The sequence below is a fragment of the Triturus cristatus genome, chromosome 7 (assembly GCF_964204655.1).
Source record: "Triturus cristatus chromosome 7, aTriCri1.1, whole genome shotgun sequence".
Taxonomy (NCBI): Eukaryota; Metazoa; Chordata; class Amphibia; order Caudata; family Salamandridae; genus Triturus; species Triturus cristatus.
In genome coordinates this window covers 781207768-781230027 of record NC_140590.1, presented here as the reverse complement: position 1 = coordinate 781230027, position 22260 = coordinate 781207768, and the positions used below count along the sequence as shown (strand labels likewise).

The window sequence follows — 22260 nt, the reverse complement described above, 5'->3', positions numbered from 1 at the left end:
TGGCAGTAATAATACCCCTAGAGTTAGAGAGAAAGCCCCTGACCATAGGAACCTGCATAAGATTGTGCCCCCTATCAGACAGGGGATGACATCCATAAATGGATCACTTCACTTGAAAGGGCCTGTAAAGTTCAAAGGGTCCCAGTAGATCAGTGGGCAGCAATCTTATGGCTCTCCTTTGCTGACAAAGGAAGAGACAAGCTCCTCTCTGTTAGGGAAGAGGATGCATATGATTATTATATATTGAAAAATGCTTTGATAGATGGGTTTGGCCTAACCACTGATCAATACAGGTTAAAGTTCTGAGATACCCAGAAAGCACAAAATCAAGATTGGGTAGACTTTGTAGATTGTGCTACCAAGGCTCTGGAAGGTTGGTTAAATGGCAGTAAAGTACATGATTATCAAGGATTGTACAATCTCATCATGAGGGAGCAGATTCTTAATAACTGTCAGAATCAACTATTGCATCAGCACCTGGTGGACTCAGATCTGACCTCTCCCCAAGAATTGGGAAAGAAGGCAGGCAAATGGGTCAGAACCAGGATCAAGCAAAAGGTCCAGTCCTTGGGGGGTGCAACTAAAAAGGAAGATGCCAACAACTCTGAGAAGGGTGGGGAAAAATGAAAAGACCAGCAGTCTTCAACAGGCCCCAAAAAGCAGCATCTGATAATTCCCAATCCAATAAAGCTAAACAGCCAAGGAAGCCATGGTGTAAAATATGTAAGCAGAAAACCCATTGGACTTCAGACTGTAATAAGGCCAAAGACTCTACAAGTACCACTACACCTGCCCCTAAGGCACCTGTTCCCCCTAGTCCAGCTATAGGTGGTGGTACACAGAACAAGGGTATAGTAGTGTTGTAAATTGGCAGCGATTGGCTTAGCATTAGCGGAATCCATCTTGTATTTAGAGGCTATCTTGTCCATTTTGCGGAACCCATTTTGTATTTCTGACAGCCATTTTGTTTGCCATGTGCTCACCATGTGCTTTGTCCTCCCTCAGTGTTGACTGCTCTTGAAATCTGCCTAGAAACGAACTATATTTAGCATCTTCCACCTTTGCACATGCCCAGTGAGTTTTCAACTGTCCTTGCAGCTGTTAGTAGTATGTAACTGTCAGGATGTGTTTACTAGCATTGGCAAACTGTTAACTCCTCCTACTTGTCGACTGTGCATTTCTCTATGACCTTATATGTACATAAAATCTTCTGCTGTACTTGTACCGCCCTCTTTCAAGCCCCTGTCTGGGTATAAAAGGACCATGCTCCTTCTGTTTGGTGTGCTACTTCATTCAATACCGAAGGGTGCTGTGTGAATGTAGTTCCACCTCATGAGGTTTATTAAACTTTGTATTTTCTATTCCAGTTTCTGTGCCAACTTCTTCCTATTGGTCTGAGGACTCTGTGCAGAGAAGGGCGAACCCCTTGCACTGGTAGGCCTAGCTGAGGTCCACTTCTACAAATTGGCGCCCAACGCGGGGCTCATCCGCGACTCGGATGCCCAAAGGATTGGTCGCGACGAAGGATTGGAATCTCGCTCTGGACGCAATCGCTGCCCGATGAGACCCGAGTCTTGGCAACCACGGCGTTTTTTTTTTCTTTCTGATCTGACCATCCAGGTGGTGCCGGTCCTCGACTGAGAGATCTTCTGTTGATTCGCCATGCAGTGACCATTTGGTCGATTTTAGAACTTGGCAGTTGGAACCTGGACACCAAGTCATTGGTAAGTGTCATTCTGCGGCACTTGCTGTTGGTTTTTATGCCTGGGATTGGTAAGGTAGTTTAGTAACACTTACTGCGGCTTTTGTATTTTGGATTTGTGTTGGCCAACTTAGATTTCTATGTGATTCATATATAAATTGCAATTTATATAGTCAGGTAATGAGGAGAATTTTCTCTATCTGAATTGATTTGAACGGCACATCGTACTAAAGGTACCTTAAGTGCTTCTTTGATTATAATACTGCATATTCTGCACTATTTTTGGCATGCCTATTTTTAGCACACTTCGTAGGATGTGTTGCTTTTGTAGTGGTACCAATTTGAGACTCGATGAAGCACAACCGGCCCCCCCGGAGGGGACGCCTAATAGGGATATGTATATTAAGCATGGTCTTTCTTCTATAATGTACAGCACATTATGGAATACATACACTCGTAAGGATCCTGAGTTGCGTTGGCCTATGTATGGGTCATTTGATTTACAAAAGATTGAGTATGTGGAACAATGTCTGTGTAAGCGAAAGACTAGGCAAGATATGTTCGATTGTGTACGAATGTGGGAGAAAGAAGTGCGTGAACGAATGAAGCGTGAGCAAGCCTTGATTGAAAAAGAACAGCGAAAGAACATTTATGTGAAAGCGTTAGAGCTGAAGAACAAAGAAATAAAAGAGAGAGAAGATAGGGAGCTCAATTTACAGGTAACTGGCCAATACGCTGTTCGGCGGCCCCTTTATCCTATACTTAATAAACCACAAGATGATTTCTTATTATTAGATCGTCCTCCACCTCCGTATACTGTTCCTTCTGCCCCTCATGAGTCAGATGAGGACTCTAGTTCGGAGGAACACAAAGCATGAGAAACTCGTTCTATGTTGACCGCTGCACGTTCGACCCAGCTTAGATCTGCTGCTCGTAAAGCAGTTCGTAGCATTGCCCCCGCCTCTGAACTTCTAGATAGTATGAAAGGGTGGCAGGAAAGGGAGCAGCTCTATTTTACTGAGGTGTTTGCCGCAGAGGTCCTTGAGCTGTTTAGGAAATATTCTGAGGAGTTAGAGCCCGACGATGTAGCAGTTAATTGTAAGCAAATGCGTGATGGTCTTTTTGTTTTCCCCCAGGTGAATGATACAATCAGGCGTTTGGTTAAACTGCGTGTTGATGCAGTCCGTTTGCGAGAGGAGAAAAAGGCTGCAAACGTAGCTGCACAGACATCTCAGACCGGCATGGCACAAGCTTCTATCTCCGGAACAGATAAGACTATGATAGTTAATGCGAAACCTATGCGGGAGGCCGCGCCTTTGTATGTTCCTCCTAAAGGACAGGGTACAAGTGATGATAAGGCCTCTATCGATGCAAAGGGTTATTTTAATTATAATTGGGTTTACATGCCTTGGGATAGGACGGATGTCATGGCACTTAAAACTGCATTGCCTGATCCGCGGAAAAATCCAGCCGCTTTTTATGAGGAAGTTGAGGGTGCTATTAGCTCTTGTACTATGACTTTGCCTGATATTGATTTATTTTTCGGATTGATATTACCGCCTGATATGTGGAGAACTGTTCGTAAAATTGATGATCGTGCAGCTTTTGGGGCGTTATGGAAAGAGTTAGAACAAATGGATGTAGAAAGGGAACCCGCACAGAAGCCATGTCAGTTAATTTTAGATCTTCCCGCAGCTATATTAGTTAAGTTAAAAACGATTATTCCCCCTAAAAAGATAGATTGGACTGTTTTAGCAACTTGTAAGCAAAAGGCAGATGAATCGGTCTCTGATTTCTTTACACGCTTTGAAGAAGCATTCCACGATTTTAGTGGCCAGTCATTGACAGATGACACGGGCAAACATCTGTTTGTCGATAAATATGTCTCAAACCTGTTGCCAGGAATAGCTAGTCGCTTAAAAGCCACTGAGAGTTCATGGACTACCTCTTCTCCTGTTTCTCTCTTGACTATGGCTCAGTATTATGAACGCCAGGAATTAGAAGCAAAGGGTAATGAGGATAAGAAGACTAAAGAATTAAAAACGAAGGTTATGTTGGCTCAGGATTATGGTCCGCCTTTTAGAGGTAGTGATAGTGGTGGACGTGGATCCTATGGTTCGTCTTTCCCTTCTTATACTCGTTCGAATTTGTCTGCTGACCAGTGCGCGTACTGTAGGAAATTTGGGCATTGGGCTTCCGATTGTCCAGCACTGTGTGCTCAGCAGTGTCCACGTGGTCGGGGACAAATGAGAAATCGTTCAGGATATTCAGGGCCTAGAGGAAGCACAGGTGATCGTGCTAGGTTTGATGCTAATATACGTGGGCAGAATGGGTTTAACACTTTTGATAGAAGGAACCAATATAAAATGTCCGACAATGGGCCGTCTGATTCTCAAGATTCTGCCTATGCATAGGACTGCCTAGGATGGGGTAAGGAATCAGTTGAAGTTCCAGTAGATCAGAGGGGTCCCTATGTTACAGCAAATGTTTTGGGTTCCACTGATCAGTTTCTGGTTGATACAGGAGCTACTCGTAGTGCCTTGTCTAAACAATTGGTTCCAAGGGCTCCCCTGTCTGGCTTAACCATTACATCGATAGGTTTTGATGGAACCCCTTCCCTTAGCCCATTGTCACAACCACTTGCATTCCATGTGGATAAATTTACTGCTCCGTGTCCATTTTTGCTTTCCCCGAATACACCAGACAATATTGTGGGTCTTGATATGCACAAGTATTTCAGGGCTACGATACGATGTTCTCCAGAAGGTGTACGTGTTATCTTGAATGACAACCATTATGTGAAGGAGAGAGCTTGTCTTGTTAAAGAGGATATTGCATTAGCTTCACTCCCTAGTAATTTGTGGGCTACTTCAGACACTGATGTAGGGCAAATGGTTATTCCACCAGTACATATTAGTGTCAAGGAGGGCGCTGTGCTGCCACATTTGCCTCAATACAAAATTTCCCAGGAAGGTGAAGAAGCACTCATACGTATTGTCCATGATCTCATTGAAGTGGGGGTTGTAAAGGAAGTTCCTTAAATGTTTGTAACAGTCCGATTCTTCCTATTCTGAAAAAAGATACTGACACCAGGATTTACTGATTCATTATTGATTTGCGAGAAGTTAACAAGATTGTAGTACCACAATACCCCGTGGTTTCTGACATAACGACACTTCTTACTTTGGTTCCTCCGACAGCAACTACATTCTCTGTGATAGACTTGAAGACTGCTTTCTTTTTGATCCCTATTCATCCTGATAGCCGATAATTGTTCGGTTTCACTTTGAATAATCGATCGTATAGATTTTGTAGAGTTCCTCAAGGCTATACTGAGAGTCCTAGTATTTACAGTCATGCATTAAAAAGACAACTTGATTCTTTTGTTTTGCCTGAAGGTGTGGCTCTCATACAATATGTCGATGACATCTTGTTGGCAGCCGATACCCCTGAACAGTGTGAAAAATGTACTTTGTCCTTGCTATCTTTTCTTGCTTCCCATCATCACAAAGTGTCACGAAAGAAACTGCAATATTGTAGACCGAAGGTAACCTACTTAGGTCACCTTCTGTCTAAGGAGGGCCGTGCACTCACACCAGATCGTATTCAAGCTATTTTAGACACACCAGTGCCCCTTACTCAGAAAGATGTCCGTGAATTCATTGGTCTTACTTCTTTTTGTAGGCAATGGATATTAGGGTTTTCACACATTGTTAAACCCTTGCTAGCACTTTTGACTAAAGATACTCCAATGCCCCTCCCATGGACAGATGAATGTGAGACTGCTTTCCGACAGTTACGACAAGCTCTTTGTTCAGCACCAGTGTTAGGTACTCCAGATTATACGAAGCCTTTTACACTCTATGTACATGAGAAAGATGGATGTGCATTGTCAGTTTTAGTGCAGACACACGGGGCCCGATTCACAGAACTAACTTAAGACAAAATCCTAAACTTACTACTTTTGGTATTCACAGAAGTTAGGATTTTGTCTTAAGACAGACTTAAGACAGACTTAAGACAGACTTAAGACAAACTTAAGTTAGGATTTTGTCTTAAGTTTGTCTTAAGTCTGTCTTAAGTCTGTCTTAAGTTTGTCTTAAGTTTGTCTTAAGTCTGTCTTAAGTTTGTCTTAGACTGTCTTAAAATCCTAACTTCTGTGAATACCAAAAGTAGTAAGTTTAGGATTTTGTCTTAAGTTAGTTCTGTGAATCGGCCCCGCAGCATTTAACTAGTGCTCATCTGACAGGATACGAATTGACATTGTTGGCCTCTCACATTACAGTAAAGAGATGTGCGATACTAAACCCAGCCACTTTGTTGCCATACCCGGTGACTCAGTCTCAGTCACAGGAGTCTCATGATTGTATATTCCTTACTGAGGAACAGACAAAGGGTCGTGTCGATTTGCAAGACACGCCCCTTTCAAGTGTTGATGGGGAACTATGGGTTGATTAGTCCTGTTTGAAGTTACCAGATGGTACAACGTCAGCTGCATATGCAATTACAACACTTCAGACGGTAGTTGAGACAGCTCGTATTCCACAGAAGTCAGCTCAGGCAGCTGAGCTAATAGCTTTAACACGAGCATGTGAACTTAGTACTGACTTATCTGTGAACATTTATACTGATAGCCGCTATGCTTTCGGAGTGGCTCATGATTTTGGGCTACTCTGGAAGGAGAGGGGATTTCTTACATCCCACGGGATGCAAATAATGCATGGAGAATTAGTACATACCTCTTGACTGCTTTAACATACCCGAAGAGAATAGCAATTGTTAAATGTAGCGCACATAAGAAAATAATTGATAAGATAGGACAAGGCAATGCTTTTGCAGACCAAACAGCCCGTGAAACTGCCATGCAGCGAAGCACCACGTCTATGTACATAGTGAAGTCACAGGCTGAACGTTGGCATGATACCAGACAGGAAGTGCTAGATATGCAGAGATCTGCTTCTGCAGAAGAAATTGAGCAATGGTCTAAGGAGGGAACATTGGACGATGAGGGCTGTTGGGGGAATAAAGAGATGAGCAAGTGGAGACTGCCTACAGCCTATTTACAAACTATGATTCATATGGCACATGGGCCGGCACATGTTGGAGCCTCCTCGATCACAAAATTGCTCACACAAGTTTGGGAGCATCCAGAAATTGCCGGCACAGCTAAAAAGATGGTGCAGTCTTGTCTGATTTGTCTTCAGCATAATCCTGGTAAAGGGACACGAACTCCTACAGCAGGGTTTGCCACGCCAACCGCACCTTTTGAAGTTTTGCAAATGGATTACATCCAGCTTGAGCGCTGTAATAACTTAAAGTATGTTTTGGTAGTGGTATGTGCCTTCAGTAAATGGATAGAGGCATACCCTACGAAGGACAATACAGCTCTCACTACAGCAAAGGTACTTTTGAAGGAATTCTTCCCTAGATTTGGTGTCTGTAAGCTTTTATGGAGTGATAACGGACCCCATTTTGTTGGTCAAGTTGTCGACTATGTCCTGAAGGGATTAGGAATCAAACACAAGTTTCACGCTGCTTTCCATCCACAATCAGCAGGGCTAGTGGAAAGGTATAACGCCACACTTAAATTGAAACTGGCGAAAATACTGGCTTCCACATCCTTGAATTGGCCAGGCGCATTACCTTTGGCACTGTTGTCCATTAGATCAGTGCCACATTCGCGATCTGGTCTTACACCATATGAGGTGGTGTTTGGAAGGCCTATGAACATTTGGGGAATTCCTAAACCACGCCACATACATGATGTACCATGTGTGTTGATGAGTGACTACCTATCACAATTGACTGACAGTTTGGTTTCTATTCATCAACAGGTTCGAGAAGCTCTTCCTGATAGGTCTGCAGGTGAAGGCCATGGACTTCGACCTGGAGACCAGGTGATGATCCGATCATTCCAGAGGTCGAGCAGCTTGGAACCGAGGTTGCGCGGCCCAGAGCAGGTGCTCCTTTCAACGAGAACTGCGGTCCAAGTGCCGAACAGGAGGAACTGGGTGCACTCCACCCAGTGCAAGAAAGTGCCGTTTACCTTGGTGGATCCTGCTGCCTTAATCGACCATCGGGACATCCTGGATACAGAGAAAGGCCAAACCATATCACCTGACGAACTTGAGGGAGTCTTCCCGGACCACAGGATTCCTGGAGTATCCCGATACCAACTGAGACAACGGAAAGAGCCCGCATCGTCGAAATAGACTGGTTGAGCAACCGCCCTGGGTTAGTGAAACGGAATGCCGATGTGGCAAGGGGGGAGGATCAGTCTTGTATAGTGTAGCGACACCCGTCTTGACCCTCGGTGAAGAAACCAACGGCTGCCCAGGGATAAGAGCTCCAACGATTGTTTTCAACGACAAGCTGATCATGTCCACAATGAAATCAACTGTTGCTAAGAGAAAGATCATTTGTGCTATAGGGTTTGTTGTTGCTATGGTGGCTGTAGCAGTAATAACCTGGTTCGTTGAGAAAGTGGCTCCTGCTCGAGAGCTTTTGATCGCCACTACTCCAGTATCAGTTGAACACCACTACTTTACGCTTCCCTACCATGAGCAGAAGCATCGACAATCTTATTTAAATAATACCTTTATCCAGATGTTGCATCATACTCATAATGCCACAAATATTACCAACTGTTGGGTGTGTGGGATGATACCTGCACATCAAAAGAAAGGAGGAACACCTTTTATTCCTCTTCCCTTTTCTCATAATGGTTCTTGTCAAGCTTGGTATGCGCTTTTGTTTGCATCTGGAAGACGCACAGTAGGCGGGCTTCTTTTTCGCCTTAATAAAGTATACTACCAAGATAAAGATGGTTATCCTCAAGCCAAAGGGACCAAATGGGAATGGGAAGAGTATCAACCGGACAATATTTCAACACCATATGTCTTCACAAATATGAGAACTTTTACCAGTAATGAACAATTTGTGATTTCTGTTACTAGAGCTAAAGCAGATCTATGTGTAAGCAGTATTGGGAAAATTCCAGTGGGGAAAAGCGAATGTACTGTAATTCTGACTATTGAAGGTATAAATATTAGCAGTTTTATAGCCTCACATAATACCTATTTTGTCTGTGGTAGCCATGGATATTATCAACTACCTGCTGGGTGGTCAGGTGTGTGCTATGTGTCCTTTCTATTGCCCCCTGTGTTTCTGGCACCTGCATCATATCACCGGGACCTTAAATTATTTAACGATATCTCTAGAAATAGATACAAGAGGACAATAAGTACTGACGAAGTAGACCAAACTGATACCACTCTGCAACAATATGTCGATTTTAATTTAGGTTTGTTCTTCTTTGTGGGTGCTGCATTAAACATTAGGAAAGTACGACGATTAACTAGAGTTGTGGAAGCTGTTACCAATCAGACAGCTATGGCACTTGGGAACATTACGGAGGAGCTGCAAATTGCAAGGATTGTAGCTCTCCAGAACCGAATGGTTCTAGATGTGGTTCTGGCTGATCGAGGTGGTGCATGTCGCATCATCGGTAGCAGCTGTTGTGTATTCATACCGGATCACTCACCTTCAGTATACGACGCAATATCAAAAATGCATAAGATTGCTGCAGAAATTCATCCAGAGACTTGTACTTGGACTCTTACTGGATGGTTTTGGACTCTTGTTTCTGCTTGGGGCTGGAAGCTACTGACTATCCTGTGTGTAATGATTACGATACTTTTTACATGCTGTGTATGTAACCAATGTGGTCCAATGCTTTGCTCCATTTGCATCTCTGCCTGTATACCTGTCAAAAGGAATGTTGCAGAAACAGAAGCCCAACAAATGTTGAATAAAGAGGTGGCCGAAATAATGCTAATAGATGTACGGGATGCATATTTAGATTACCCCAGAGGAACAGATGTCTTCAGCTAATGCTAAAAGGGTCATCTGTTGTAAATTGGCAGCGATTGGCTTAGCATTAGCGGAATCCATCTTGTATTTAGAGGCTATCTTCTCCATTTTGCAGAATCCATTTTGTATTTCTGACAGCCATTTTGTTTGCCATGTGCTCACCATGTGCTTTGTCCTCCCTCAGTATTGACTGCTCTTGAAATCTGCCTAGAAACTAGCTATATTTAGCATCTTCCACCTTTGCACATGCCCAGTGAGTTTTCAACTGTCCTTGCAGCTGTTAGTAGTATGTAACTGTCAGGATGTGTTTACTAGCATTGGCAAACTGTTAACTCCTCCTACTTGTCGAATGTGCATTTCTCTATGACCTTATATGTACATAAAATCTTCTGCTGTACTTGTACCGCCCTCTTTCAAGCCCCTGTGTGGGTATAAAAGGACCATGCTCCTTCTGTTTGGTGTGCTACATTCAATACCGAAGGGTGCTGTGTGAATGTAGTTCCACCTCATGAGGTTTATTAAACTTTGTATTTTCTATTCCAGTTTCTGTGCCAACTTCTTCCTATTGGTCTGAGGACTCTGTGCAGAGAAGGGCGAACCCCTTGCACTGGTAGGCCTAGCTGAGGTCCACTTCTACAGTGGGGTTGACCCTGGGATCTGGAGAGGACTCTGGCCTAGTCAGAATGCCTACTCAGGCTGTGTTGGTTTGTGATGGGGACCTGTCCCTATTTGTGAGTCCCAATGGTCTGGGCAAATACAAACAACAGCCTAGGATAAATGGAAGGGAGTCTCTAGCATACAGGGACACAGGGGCTAGTGTCACCATGGTGACTAAGGACCTTGTGGATCCTAGCCAAATAATACTTGGAAAAACTTACCAGGTGACCAATGCAAGCAATGTCAGTACTAAACATGCTCTGGCAGTTGTTAACTTCTCTTGGGGAGGGGCAACTGGCCTAAAGAAGGTTGTGGTGAGTGCAGACCTACCAGTAGAATGTTTGCTAGGAAATGATTTGGAGACCTTAGCATGGGCTGAGGTGGAGCTGACTACCCATGCAGCAATGCTGGGTATCCCTGCAGAAGTGTTTGCCCTGACAGGGTCAAAAGCTAAGCTGACAGAAACTGAACAGGCCTTGGATCCTGGAAAAATGGACCAAGGACCATCCAAGAGGAGGAGTAGCAGGGGTAAGGCAGAGCCTTCCCCCCAGGGTCAGTCTGAAGAGACTCTTGTAGCAGAAGAGGATCTGACACCTGAAGAAGGAACTGTCTCAGATGAACTTGAACCTGATCAGGTTGAGTTCCTGGGAACAGGGGGGACCTTCTAGGGCAGACTTGAGCCTGGAGCAGCAGAGCTGACCCACTCTTGAACCCCTCAGACAGCAGGCTGCTGCTGAGGCTGCTGGAAATGCTGTGAATGCTGGTGGAACCCATAAGATATATTGGGATGATGGACTCCTTTACTCTGAGGGTCGAGACCCCAAGCCTGGTGCAGCCAGGAGGTTGGTCATACCTCAGACGTTTAGGGCCTTCCTACTCACACTAGCCCATGATATTCCCTTAGCAGGACACCTAGGCCAAAATAAGACTTGGGACAGAATTGTCCCTCACTTTCATTGGCCTCAAATGAGTGAGGACTGTAAGAGTTTTTGTAGCTCTTGAATTACCTGCCAGGCCAGTGGCAAGGCAGGTAAGTCCACAAAGGCCCCCCTGATACCACTACCTGTGGTGGGGGTTCCCTTTGAACGGGTAGGGATTGACATTGTTGGTCCCCTTGACCCACCAACAGCATCTGGGCACAGGTTCATACTGGTGGTAGTGGATCATGCCACCAGGTACCCAGAAGATATTCCCCTTAGAACCATCACAGCACCTGTGGTGGCAAGAGCCCTCCTGGGAATCTTTTCCAGGGTAGGGTTCCCTAAGGAGGTTTTGTCTGACAGAGGTACAAACTTTATGAGTAGTTACCTCAAGGCAATGTGGAAGGAGTGTGGTGTAACTACAGGTTCACCACCCCTTACATCCTCAATGCAATGGGCTTGTTGAAAGATTTAACAAGCCCCTAAAGGGTATGATCAAAGGACTCCCACAAAAGCTCAGGCGAAAATGGGATGTCCTTCTGTCCTGCCTTCTCTTTGCATACAGGGAGGTGCCACAGAAGGGGGTTGGTTACAGCCCTTTTGAACTTTTGTTTGGCCACCCTGTCAGAGGGCCACTCTGTCTAGTGAAGGAGGGATGGGAGTTACCTCTCAAACCTCCTAAACAGGATATTATGGACTATGTACTTGGTCTCCGCTCCCGGATGGCTGAGTACATGGCGAAGGCTACAAGAAACATTGAGGCAAGTCAGGAATTGCAAAAAGCCTGGCATGGCCAAAAGGCTGTACTGGTGGTGTACCAGCCAGGACAGAAGGTATGGGTGTTGGAGCCAGTGGCCCCAGCAGCCCTCCAGGACAAATGGAGTGGACCCCATACCATATTGGAACAGAAGGGAGAGGTCACCTACTTGGTGGACCTTGGCACTCCCAGAAGTCCCCACAGGGTACTTCATGTAAACAGACTGAAACCATATGTGGACAGGGCTGACATGGGCTTGCTCATGGCAACGGATGAGGGACAGGAGGAGGAGAGTGACCCTCTCCCAGACCTGCTCTCTCACAACCCTGATGATGGGTCAGTAGATGGTGTAGCCTTGGCAGGCAGCCTCACTGCCCAGCAACAGTCTGACTGCAGACAAGTTCTCCAGTCATTCAGACATATGTTTTCACTGACTCCAAGTCAGACCACCTGGTGCACTCATGAAGTGGACACTGGGGACAGTCTGCCTGTGAAGAATAAGATCTACAGGCAACCTGACCATGTCAGGGACTGCATAAGGACCAAGGTTCAAAAGATGTTGGAATTGGGAGTTATTGAGCCCTCGGATAGCCCTTGGGCTAGCCCAGTAGTCCTGGTACCCAAATCTCACACCAAAGATGGCAAGAGAAAGATGAGGTTCTGTGTAGACTACAGAGGACTCAATGCAGTCACTAGGACTGATGCACATCCCATTCCCAGAGCAGATGAGCTCATAGATAAATTGGCCTCAGCCAAATATCTGAGCACATTTGATCTGACAGCTGGCTACTGGCAGATAAGGTTAGCTGGATCCGCAAAAGCCCAAACTGCATTTTCAACCCCTGGTGGGCACTATCAATTTATTGTAATGCCCTTTGGTTTGAAAAATGCACCTGCCACTTTTCAAAGGTTGGTGAACCAAGTCCTCTCAGGCCTGGATGACTTTAGTGCAGCATATCTAGATGATATTGCTGTCTTCAGCTCCACCTGGGAAGATCACCTGATCCACCTGAGGAAAGTTTTGGAAGCCCTGCAAAAGACAGGACTCACTATTAAGGCTACCAAATGCCAGATAGGGCAGAGTCAGGTTGCGTACCTGGGTCACCTTGTAGGTGGAGGCCAGGTTCAATCACTACAGAGCAAAATCCAGACCATCATGGACTGGGTTGCTCCCACCACCCAGACTCAGGTCCGAGCTTTCTTAGGCCTGACTGGTTATTACAGAAGATTTGTAAAGGGATATGGATCCATTGTGACCCCCCTAAATGACTTAACCTCTAAGAGGATGCCCAAAAAAGTTCAGTGGACGGTCAGCTGTCAGAAAGCTTTTGATGACCTAAAACAGGCAATGTGCTCTGCTCCAGTGCTCCAAAGCCCCAACTGCTCCAAAGAATTCATAGTTCAAACTGATGCATCTGAGGTGGGGGTAGGTGCTGTATTATCACAACTGAATGAAGAGGGCCAGGATCAACCAGTAGTTTTTATTAGCATAAGGTTGACCCCCAGAGAGAAACGTTGGTCAGCCATAGAGAGGGAGGCCTTTGCTGTGGTCTGGGCCTTGAAGAAGCTGAGGCCATACTTGTTTGGCACTTACTTCATTGTTCAAACCGACCATAAGCCCCACCTATGGCTAAAACAGATGAAGGGTGAAAACCCCAAACTACTCAGGTGGTCCATTTCCCTACAGGGGATGGACTATACAGTGGAACATAGACCTGGGAGCAACCGTGCTAATGCAGATGGCCTCTCCAGATATTTCCACTTAGAACATGAAGACTCAACTGGTCAAGGTTAGTTTAATGTCCCTGCGTTTGGGGGGGGGGGGGATTATGTAGGACAGTGGCATCGACTGCATAGTTGCCCCCAACTTTTTGCTGATGTTGACTGTTTTCTGGATCTAGCCAGGCTGTGTCCCTGCTATCCAGGATCCCAGCCTATCTGCTTCCTCTCTAAACTGATGTGAGTACCCTAGATACATACCAATTGAATACTGAGGACACCCTATCATCCGCTCGTAGATGGTACCTTAGGTACCCAGGGCATGTGTCCCTCAGAGGCCTACCAGGGGCTGCAGCACTTGTTGTGCCACCCCTGGGACAGCCATACAAAGTGACAGCACCAGACCACTACTGAAGTCTGGGTAAGGTGGTGCTTGCACCCCTTACAGAGATATAGGAACCCTGTATCCCAGTTAATACAACACATATATCCTCATAGGTCAACCCTAAGGCAGGCCTTGCTAATCTTACAAGGCAGGGTGCTGAGATATGTGTGATGGGGAACCCCTACCTGAGTAGGGCCCCTCTGCAACCTTCATATAAACTATTGCTGGGTTGTTTGTAGTGCAGCCATAACATATACTCTTAACCGCATTATAAGTAATCGCGATAGCGTGATAACTTGAGAGTGGCTGCACAGAACCATGTCGTGTTTGGTGTCAAACATGTAGGAATCCTACCCCCAATCCAACCATGGGAGTGAGGGCATGATTCCCCCTGCTAGAGGGGTGATATGGAAAAAGCAGCAGATTTTAGACACCAATTTAAAAGTGCACACGTAGTACAAAATGGATGCTACCCGCCACCCACACGACTCTGGCTGCCTGTTGCTGGACAGAACTCCAGCCACGGCAGCTGGATGATAGGTATCTTGTTGCAGGGAGGTGTTCCCACCTCCCCAGACAGACTACGTGGATTGGAACTGGGTGGGTGCACCATAGGATGTCTTTCAGACTTGCACGTAGGCTTCTCCAGTGCCTACTTCTGCATACACCGCCTCAAACTGGTTCAGGGGCATCCTGTCCCCTGCCCAGGTGGGAAAACACACAAAGGGGAGAGGGTGTAGCCACCCTTTCCGGCCTGAACTCTCATTGGTGGGCTCTGATTCAGACACTCCCCTAATCTCTGGATAAAGGTGGGTGCAGGGTCCCCAGAGCCTCAGATTATTCTTGAACTTAACAGTCTTGACCTTCGACTTGCTGCTGCACAGCTACCTGAAGAAATTTCCCTTGTGGTAAAGGAGTTACCCCCCTGCTTGGCAGGCACCTGAAACACTGCAAGTGACCCGGTTAGAACTCTGCTGCTCCTACAGACATCGAAGACTTCTGCCTAACCTGAGGTGGGTTTCCAAGCATCCCGGAGGCCAGTGAGTGTGCACAGCAAAGCTCAGCACCGTGGACCCCGTGGATGCCGAGATCCCCAATACCCCAGGACACCAGCCACCTCTTGCACAGCACATGACCCCGACCAGTGAGGAAGTTGTGCTTTGGCCTATTATTGAGCCAACCTCTCAGCATTACTTGTGCTAAAGGACGACGATATAGCCCACTCCGGCGACCCGTGGGCTCATCTTTACGCACTCCAAACTGCCGCCTCCCGCGGTCCCTTGTCTCTCAACTGGTGGCCCTAGCAGAGGTCAATATTTACTTTAAAGGGCTCCCCTGGTTGCTCCAGGCCTGCTCTACAGTCTCCTCACTGGAGACCTTGCTCAGACCTCGTGGGTCTGCCCCGTAGCTGTTTTGTGATCCTTGCGCGGGTTGCGGTTGCCAAGGGTTAGTGGATCCCATCCGGACACTAACACCGCAGCGACACTCATCCCTCGTGGGACAGTCACCCTCCAGAAGCTGGCCTTCCTTGAAACCTCCTGGACCCCGTGGCTGCTGATCCAAGCTACCCGTCTTCAACCTGGAAGCACCCGACATTGAAGGGCTCTTTCTCCTGAGCTCCCTGGTCACTGGCCAGTGACCCAGACTCTGTCCCCTCTGCTTTCAGGTCCATTCCTAAAAGATCTACATCTTCAATCTGCACGACATCGACTACGCTTCACGCCAGCAGCAGTTCTTCATCTTTTTCCATTGAAAACGAGATCGCGACCCGACATCGAAAACGACCTATGCACCCGGCTTCCCTGGGGCAGGTAACAGTGGTACCTCGGTACTGTCATGGGTGTGGGCTCTCCAAAAGCTTAACTCTAAGCTGCTGAACTTGAACTCCTGCTAGAAGTGTTTAGATTCTTGTAATTTCCAACCGCGACATTCTCCATAGGGTTTAATAGAGATCCCGACAGTAGTTTATACCACTGCACGCGTCTCCCGTGGGTCCCCTTCCTCACTACCTTGGGTGGTTTCGTAAGGGGCCAGCGACCCTAAGTGCCCTAGGCACTGTCTGTAGAATTGTCTTGGTTCTTATATCACTTTTTAAATATATGGTTTGGTCCCCCCCTGGGGCCCTATCATTCCAGTGCTATTTATTGTAACTATCAATGCTTGTTTGAATTGTATCTTTACCTCCAGTCCCATAAAGAGACTAGTGGGATTATTCTTAGAATAAATACATATATTTTATATATATACCTGTGTGGACTACTCTTTCATTTGGTCATTCAAGAGGTTATCTATGGTAAAACAATAAGCTTAACACTCCTTCAAGACTTAGCCTGAAGGCTGCTCTCCACAGCTACCACTAGGATAGCTTTCTTTAAAGGTTGTCTTTTAACCTACCACCTTAAGAGTCGAATTGGACTAGTGCAAGGTGTCCTCTATAACTAGTGGACAGCATATGCCAGGCCAACTTCTCACACAAGAAATACGTCCTTTCCTACATGACTTGCGCACTCAGTTATGGGCAAGAGGATTACACAGGGAAATAAAATATTTCGAAAGCATAGAAAAAAGACCATGATGCAGAGCAGCCATAATTCACAAAGAAGACATTAGCTGCATCCCCCTTGTACCTCTGCGCTCTCTAGCCTTCAAATGCCTGAAATCTAACATCCAGATTTCAAACTCATGCTTAATAAACACCACTGTAATAAACCACTTCCCCAGGAACAACAACACCTTAACATAAGAACTGATTCGCTTCAAGACCCCTACTTTGCTTTTATAGGACAACTACCTACTATTTGGAGACAGTACTTTGAACAGGAACGATAATTAGGGTGAAGCAATGGCTAATAAGGCAGGTCAAATTTTTAAACACTTACAGTGAATGAAATGTTTAAGCCAAACCAGCAATGTGAAAGTTGACCTTTCGGCCCCCTAAGAAAGAGAGCCGTTGATACAGGAGGGCCCTCCTCAGAATTAAAAATAAAAAATAAAAAATCAATCAATCAATCAATTATAGCATTTGTATAGCGCTCTACTCACCCGGAAGGGTCTCAAGGCGCTGGGGGAGAGGGGTCCATTACTGCTCGAAGAGCCAGGTCTTGAGTTGCTTCCTGAAGGAGAGATGGCCCTGGGTCAGCCGAAGGTGGATGGGGAGGGAGTTCCAAGTCTTGGCTGCCAGGTAGGAGAAGGATCTTCCTCCGGCGGTGGCTCTGCGAATGCGTGGTACGGTGGCGAGGGCGAGGCTGGACGATCGTAGCTGGCGGGTGGGCGTGTAGAAGGTCAGGTGGTTGTTGAGGTACTTGGGGCCCAGGTCGTGAAGAGCCTTGTGTGCGTGGGTGAGGAGCCTGAACGTGATCCTCTTGCTGACGGGGAGACAGTGCAGGTCTCTCAGGTGGCCGGAGATGTGGCTGTGTCGGGGGAGGTCCAGGACGAGTCGTGCGGAGGCGTTCTGGATGCGTTGGAGTCTTTTCTGAAGTTTGGCTGTGGTTCCGGCGTAGAGGGTGTTCCCGTAGTCCAGTCGGCTGGTGACGAGTGCCTGGGTGACCGTCTTCCTGGTTTCGGTGGGGATCCATCGGAAGATCTTACGGAGCATGCGCAGGGTGTTGAAGCATGATGATGAGACAGCGTTGACTTGTCTGGTCATCGAGAAGGAGGAGTCCAAGATGAAGCCCAGGTTGTGTGCGTGGTCCGTTGGCTTGGGAGTGGCGCCCAGGGCAGGGGGCTACCAGGAGTCGTCCCAGGCGGAGGGTGATGATCCCAGGATGAGGACTTCCGTCTTGTCTGAGTTCAGTTTCAGGCGGCTGTTCTTCATCCATTCGGCGACGTCTTTCATCCCTTCCTGGAGGCTGGTTCTGCCGGTGGCGGGGTCGTTGGTGAGGGAGAGGATCAGCTGGGTGTCGTCAGCGTAGGAGATGATGTTGAGGTTGTGTTGGCGTGCGATGGCTGCGAGGGGGCTCATGTAGACGTTGAAGAGGGTTGGGCTGAGTGATGATCCTTGTGGTACGCCGCAGATGACTTTGGTGGCCTCGGATCTGAACGGGGGGAGGCGGACTCTCTGAGTTCTTCCGGCGAGGAACGAGATGATCCACTTCAGTGCCTTCACTTGGATCCGATGTTGCCGAGGCGCTGTACTAGGGTGCGGTGGCAGACAGTGTCGAACGCTGCAGAGAGGTCCAGGAGGATGAGGGCCGCTGTTTCCCCGTTGTCGAGCAGGGATCTGATGTCATCGGTGACTGCTAACAGTGCGGTCTCGGTGCTGTGGTTGGCTCGAAAGCCGGACTGCGAGGGGTCGAGGGATCCGTTTGTCTCGAGGAAGGCGGTGAGCTGTCTGTTGACGGTCTTCTCGATGACTTTGGCAGGAAAAGGGAGGAGCGAGATGGGGCGGAAGTTCTTGAGATCGGTGGGGTCCGCTGTTGGTTTCTTCAGGAGGGCGCTGAGCTCGGCGTGCTTCCAGCTCTCCGGGAAGGTGGCGGTGTGGAAGGAGGTGTTGATGATGTCCCGGAGTTGGGGTGCGATGATGGAGTCGGCCTTGTTGAAGACGTGGTTGGGGCAGGGGTCGGTTGGTGAGCCGGAGTGGATGGTGTTCATCGTGCAGGTGGTGTCTTCGGTGCTGACCGGGGTCCAGGCGCAGAGGGTGGTGGTGGGGGGTGTTGGTTCGGCGGTTGGGTGCGTGGTTGGTGCGCTGAAGCTGTTGTGTATGTCGGTGATCTTGCGGTGGAAGAACGAGGCGAGTGAGTCGCAGAGGTCTTGTGAAGGAGTGATGTCGTTGTTTCCGGCGCTGGGGTTGGAGAGCTCTTTGACGATGTTGAAGAGTTCCTTGCTGTTGTGGGCGTTGTTGTCCAGTCTTTCTTTGAATGCTGTCTTCTTGGTGGTGCGGATCAGCTGGTGGAGCTTGCAGGTGGCGTGCTTGAGGGCGGTCATGTTGTCTGTGGTCTGGTCGTGGCACCAGGCTTTCTCGAGTGTGCGGCAGTTCTTCTTGGAGTCCTTGAGTTCGTCGGTGAACCAGGGGGCTTTCTTGTTGCCGGGTCTGCTGGGAGGGTTCTTCAGTGGTGCGAGGTCGTCGGCGCAGGCGGTCAGCCACTGTGTGAGGTTGCTGGCTGCTTCGTTGGGGTCCGTTGTGCTGGCGGGAGGGTTCTGGCTGAGGGAGGTGGTGAGCTGCTCGGCGGTGATCTTGCTCCAGCTCCGGCGAGAAACCTGTTGGGGGTGGTGGTGGGTCGTGGTTCTTCTGAAGCTGAAGTGGACGCAGCTGTGGTCAGTCCAATGAAGTCCGGTGGAGTGGCTGAAGGAGATGTGCTTGCTGGATGAGAAGATGGGGTCAAGCGTGTGGCCGGCGTAGTGGGTGGGGGTGTTCACCAGTTGCTTGAGTCCGAGGTTGGCGAGGTTGTCCAGCAGGGTGGTGGTGTTGCAGTCCTTGTTGTTCTCCAGGTGGAAGTTGAGGTCCCCTAGGAGGATGTAGTCAGCGGAGGGGAGGGCGTGCGGGCTGATGAAGTCTGCGATGTCTTCGCTGAATTGTGTGCGTGGTCCCGGGGGTCTGTAGATGAGGGTGCCTCTGAGGGTCGTCTTGGGGTCGGTGTGTATCTGGAAGTGGAGGTGTTCGGCGGCAGTGAAGGTGTCGTCGGAGTTGGTCGTGATGCGGATGGTGTTCTTGTGTATGATGGCGATGCCTCCTCCAGTCTGGTTGACGCGGTCCCTCCGGGTGATCTTGTATCCGTCCGGGATGGCTGTGGCGATGTCGGGCGCTGAGGAGGCGTTCATCCAGGTTTCTGTGAGGAAGGCGACGTCTGGCGATGTTGTGTCGAGGAGGTTCCAGAGTTCGACGGCGTGTCTGTGGATGGAGCGGGTGTTGAGCAGGATGCACTTGAGGTGGTTGTTGCTGGTGTTTGGCATGGCTGGTGCGGTTCGGGTCCGGAGGCGGGTGAACTTGCAGGTTTGGCAGGTGAAGGGTCCGTGGGTGTGTTTCGGGGTGGCTTGGTAGCAGGCGGGGTTCCGTCCGGCGTTAAGTGCGTTGAGGGTGGCGGCGGCGTAAGTCCGTCGTGTGGGCTGGCATCTTCGGGGGCCAGGGGTCCTGGCGCTGGGCGCGGGCCAGGCGCGGACGAAAAATCATTCAACGATCTACACAACCCAGATATTCAGTTACACTTGGTCAAACACAAAGGCCCATGTTCCAATAAATGTTGCATTATTCAAAAATCATACGACAGCTGCTATTCAATAGTGCAGACGGCACAAGGTGCAATAAAGTGCTCAGTGCATGACTGAATTTACATGTTTACATACACACCAAAACCACAAGGTATCACAAAATAATACACCAATCAGTACAGTGCCCGTGAGTCGTAATTTGACGTTGGACTAGAAGACAACCTTGACAGTGTGTCCAAATTTCAACCCAGGCTGAATAAATCAACGGGTCTCCTCAGGATGGCGACGCCTGCCTTTTGCCTCTTGCGTTTACACTACACGATTGAGGTAATCTCCCCTATAATTCGTAATTTTGCGGCAATGTGTGCAAATTCCGCGGATATTCGCGGACCAGCATGGAAATCTTTGCCAGGACTCCATCAACCGGAAGTCAGCTGTTGTTTTCTGAAATTTGAGTAATACAATATTCAGCCAAACATGAGCCTTTGTGTTTGTCCAAGTGTGACTGAATATCTGGGGTGTGTAGATCGTTGAATGATTTTAACCCACATACAATTAAGCATTAGTGAAAAGCAGCCGTGCTGTGCAATTGCACTGTTTTGCTTTTGAGTTTTTCACGTGGGAACATTATTTCCCGTACAGGAATCCCCTCCAGAACCCTCCCTTCCCCCATGACACTTAGGGGTGTTTAATGCTCTGCACATCCTTCAATACCGTTTACTCCTGCTCTTTGAAGTAAATCTTCAACAGGTTCCAGGGTGGGAAAGAAAGTGTTGGAAAAGAGTTTGTGAAAGGCCACCAGCTCATGAGTTGTGGGAGTTTGTAAAGTCTCAGGGGCATTCATGCCTTGTTCTGCCTACTCCTCACCCTTTACGAGGAGATTACTACTGCCTTATTATGCGCAGTGGCAGCATGCACCGCACAGTAGTAAATAGATTTACAGTACACTTGGTGAGTGTCTGACAGACGTAAACAGAAAGAGTTTGGTCGCAGAAGTGAATCGGACTCTGAGAGTCCAGTGTTAGGCCTGTCCGGCGCACACACACGTTGAGCTTCCTCTGAGCACAGTTGTGATTCTTGTAGGTACACGCACTTGGCACTTTACAGATGGTCCCGTAGGGTACATCGTCCGCTGGACTAGAACGCTATCTTTCTGTATTCTGTTACTACACCAGAGTGCGTCAAGACTGCGTGAGGTCTCATCTCACCACCCACCAGCGCAGGCCACATCTGTTTTCACAACTCTGTTGTTTTTATGTTTTTTATACTTTATACTTATAGAGGTGTATTAAAGTACATTTAAAAGACATAAATCTGACCTCCAGTGAGGTGTTAACTTCTGTGCTATACCATATCTGAGGCCAGTCCCCTGTACCCCCTGAAGTAAGCATTGAGTCTTTGCTGTTACCCACTCCAATGGTACTCATTTAATTGACTTAAAAAGGATGAAAGGCAGAGTGGACCCGCTAGAAGTCGGGCCTGCGGCCATAGAACCGAACAGACATTCGTGCAGCGGGTGCATCAGCCCACTGAGGCCTCGGGCCTGGAGGAAACGCTTACCAGCCACCCCCTTCCTTTTCCAGCTGAAAGATTACCCTCTCCCCTGCAGGTACAGCCCCGGTGCTGCGGCCCTTCCGTGTCAGCCCCCCTTCACACCCTAAAGTCCTCGGCTGCTGCCCCCTCATGTCACCTGGATTCCCTCTCCTTGCAAACACCGACAGCAGCAAAATAAAATATGTTTGGGCAGCACAGCCAAGTGCGCCGGGTGGCAGCGAGAACTCGGATCCCATTACAGCGCCTTAATGGGATTCTGCGCGTGTTCTCTCTCTACCCCCAGCAGCTCTCCAAGGGTGTCCAAACACGCTCACTCCTATTATCCAGTTGGACGCTCAGGCCTGAGTAGTGTGCTGAGGGGGCCCCCTGCAGCTCGGGGCCCCCACGCACCGCGGAGGATGCGGGGGCCTGTGTTACGCCCCTGAGTGCAACTATCAAACAAGCCTACACACCTTAAAGAAGTCACACTGAAACGCATTATTAACTAAATCTGACCACACACATTCTATTAGAACCTATTTAAACTGACAGTTCAATACAGCACATTCTT

The 22260-nt window shown here is 48.0% G+C and overlaps 1 protein-coding gene and 1 long non-coding RNA gene across 2 annotated transcripts in view; one reads left to right on the top strand and one right to left on the bottom strand.

Annotated features, from left to right (window-relative positions):
* Positions 1–22260, bottom strand: part of LOC146810549 (uncharacterized) — a 164929-nt gene that overhangs the window by 142343 nt on the left and 326 nt on the right. The gene's annotated exons all lie outside the window — the stretch shown is intronic.
* On the top strand, positions 1311–21515 carry LOC146810550 (uncharacterized). The gene is made up of 3 exons (XM_085620371.1): positions 1311–1724; positions 7537–9139; positions 21438–21515. Exons 2-3 carry the CDS (start codon positions 8081–8083, stop codon positions 21513–21515), a joined length of 1137 nt encoding a protein of 378 aa, XP_085476497.1. The 5' UTR covers positions 1311–1724; positions 7537–8080.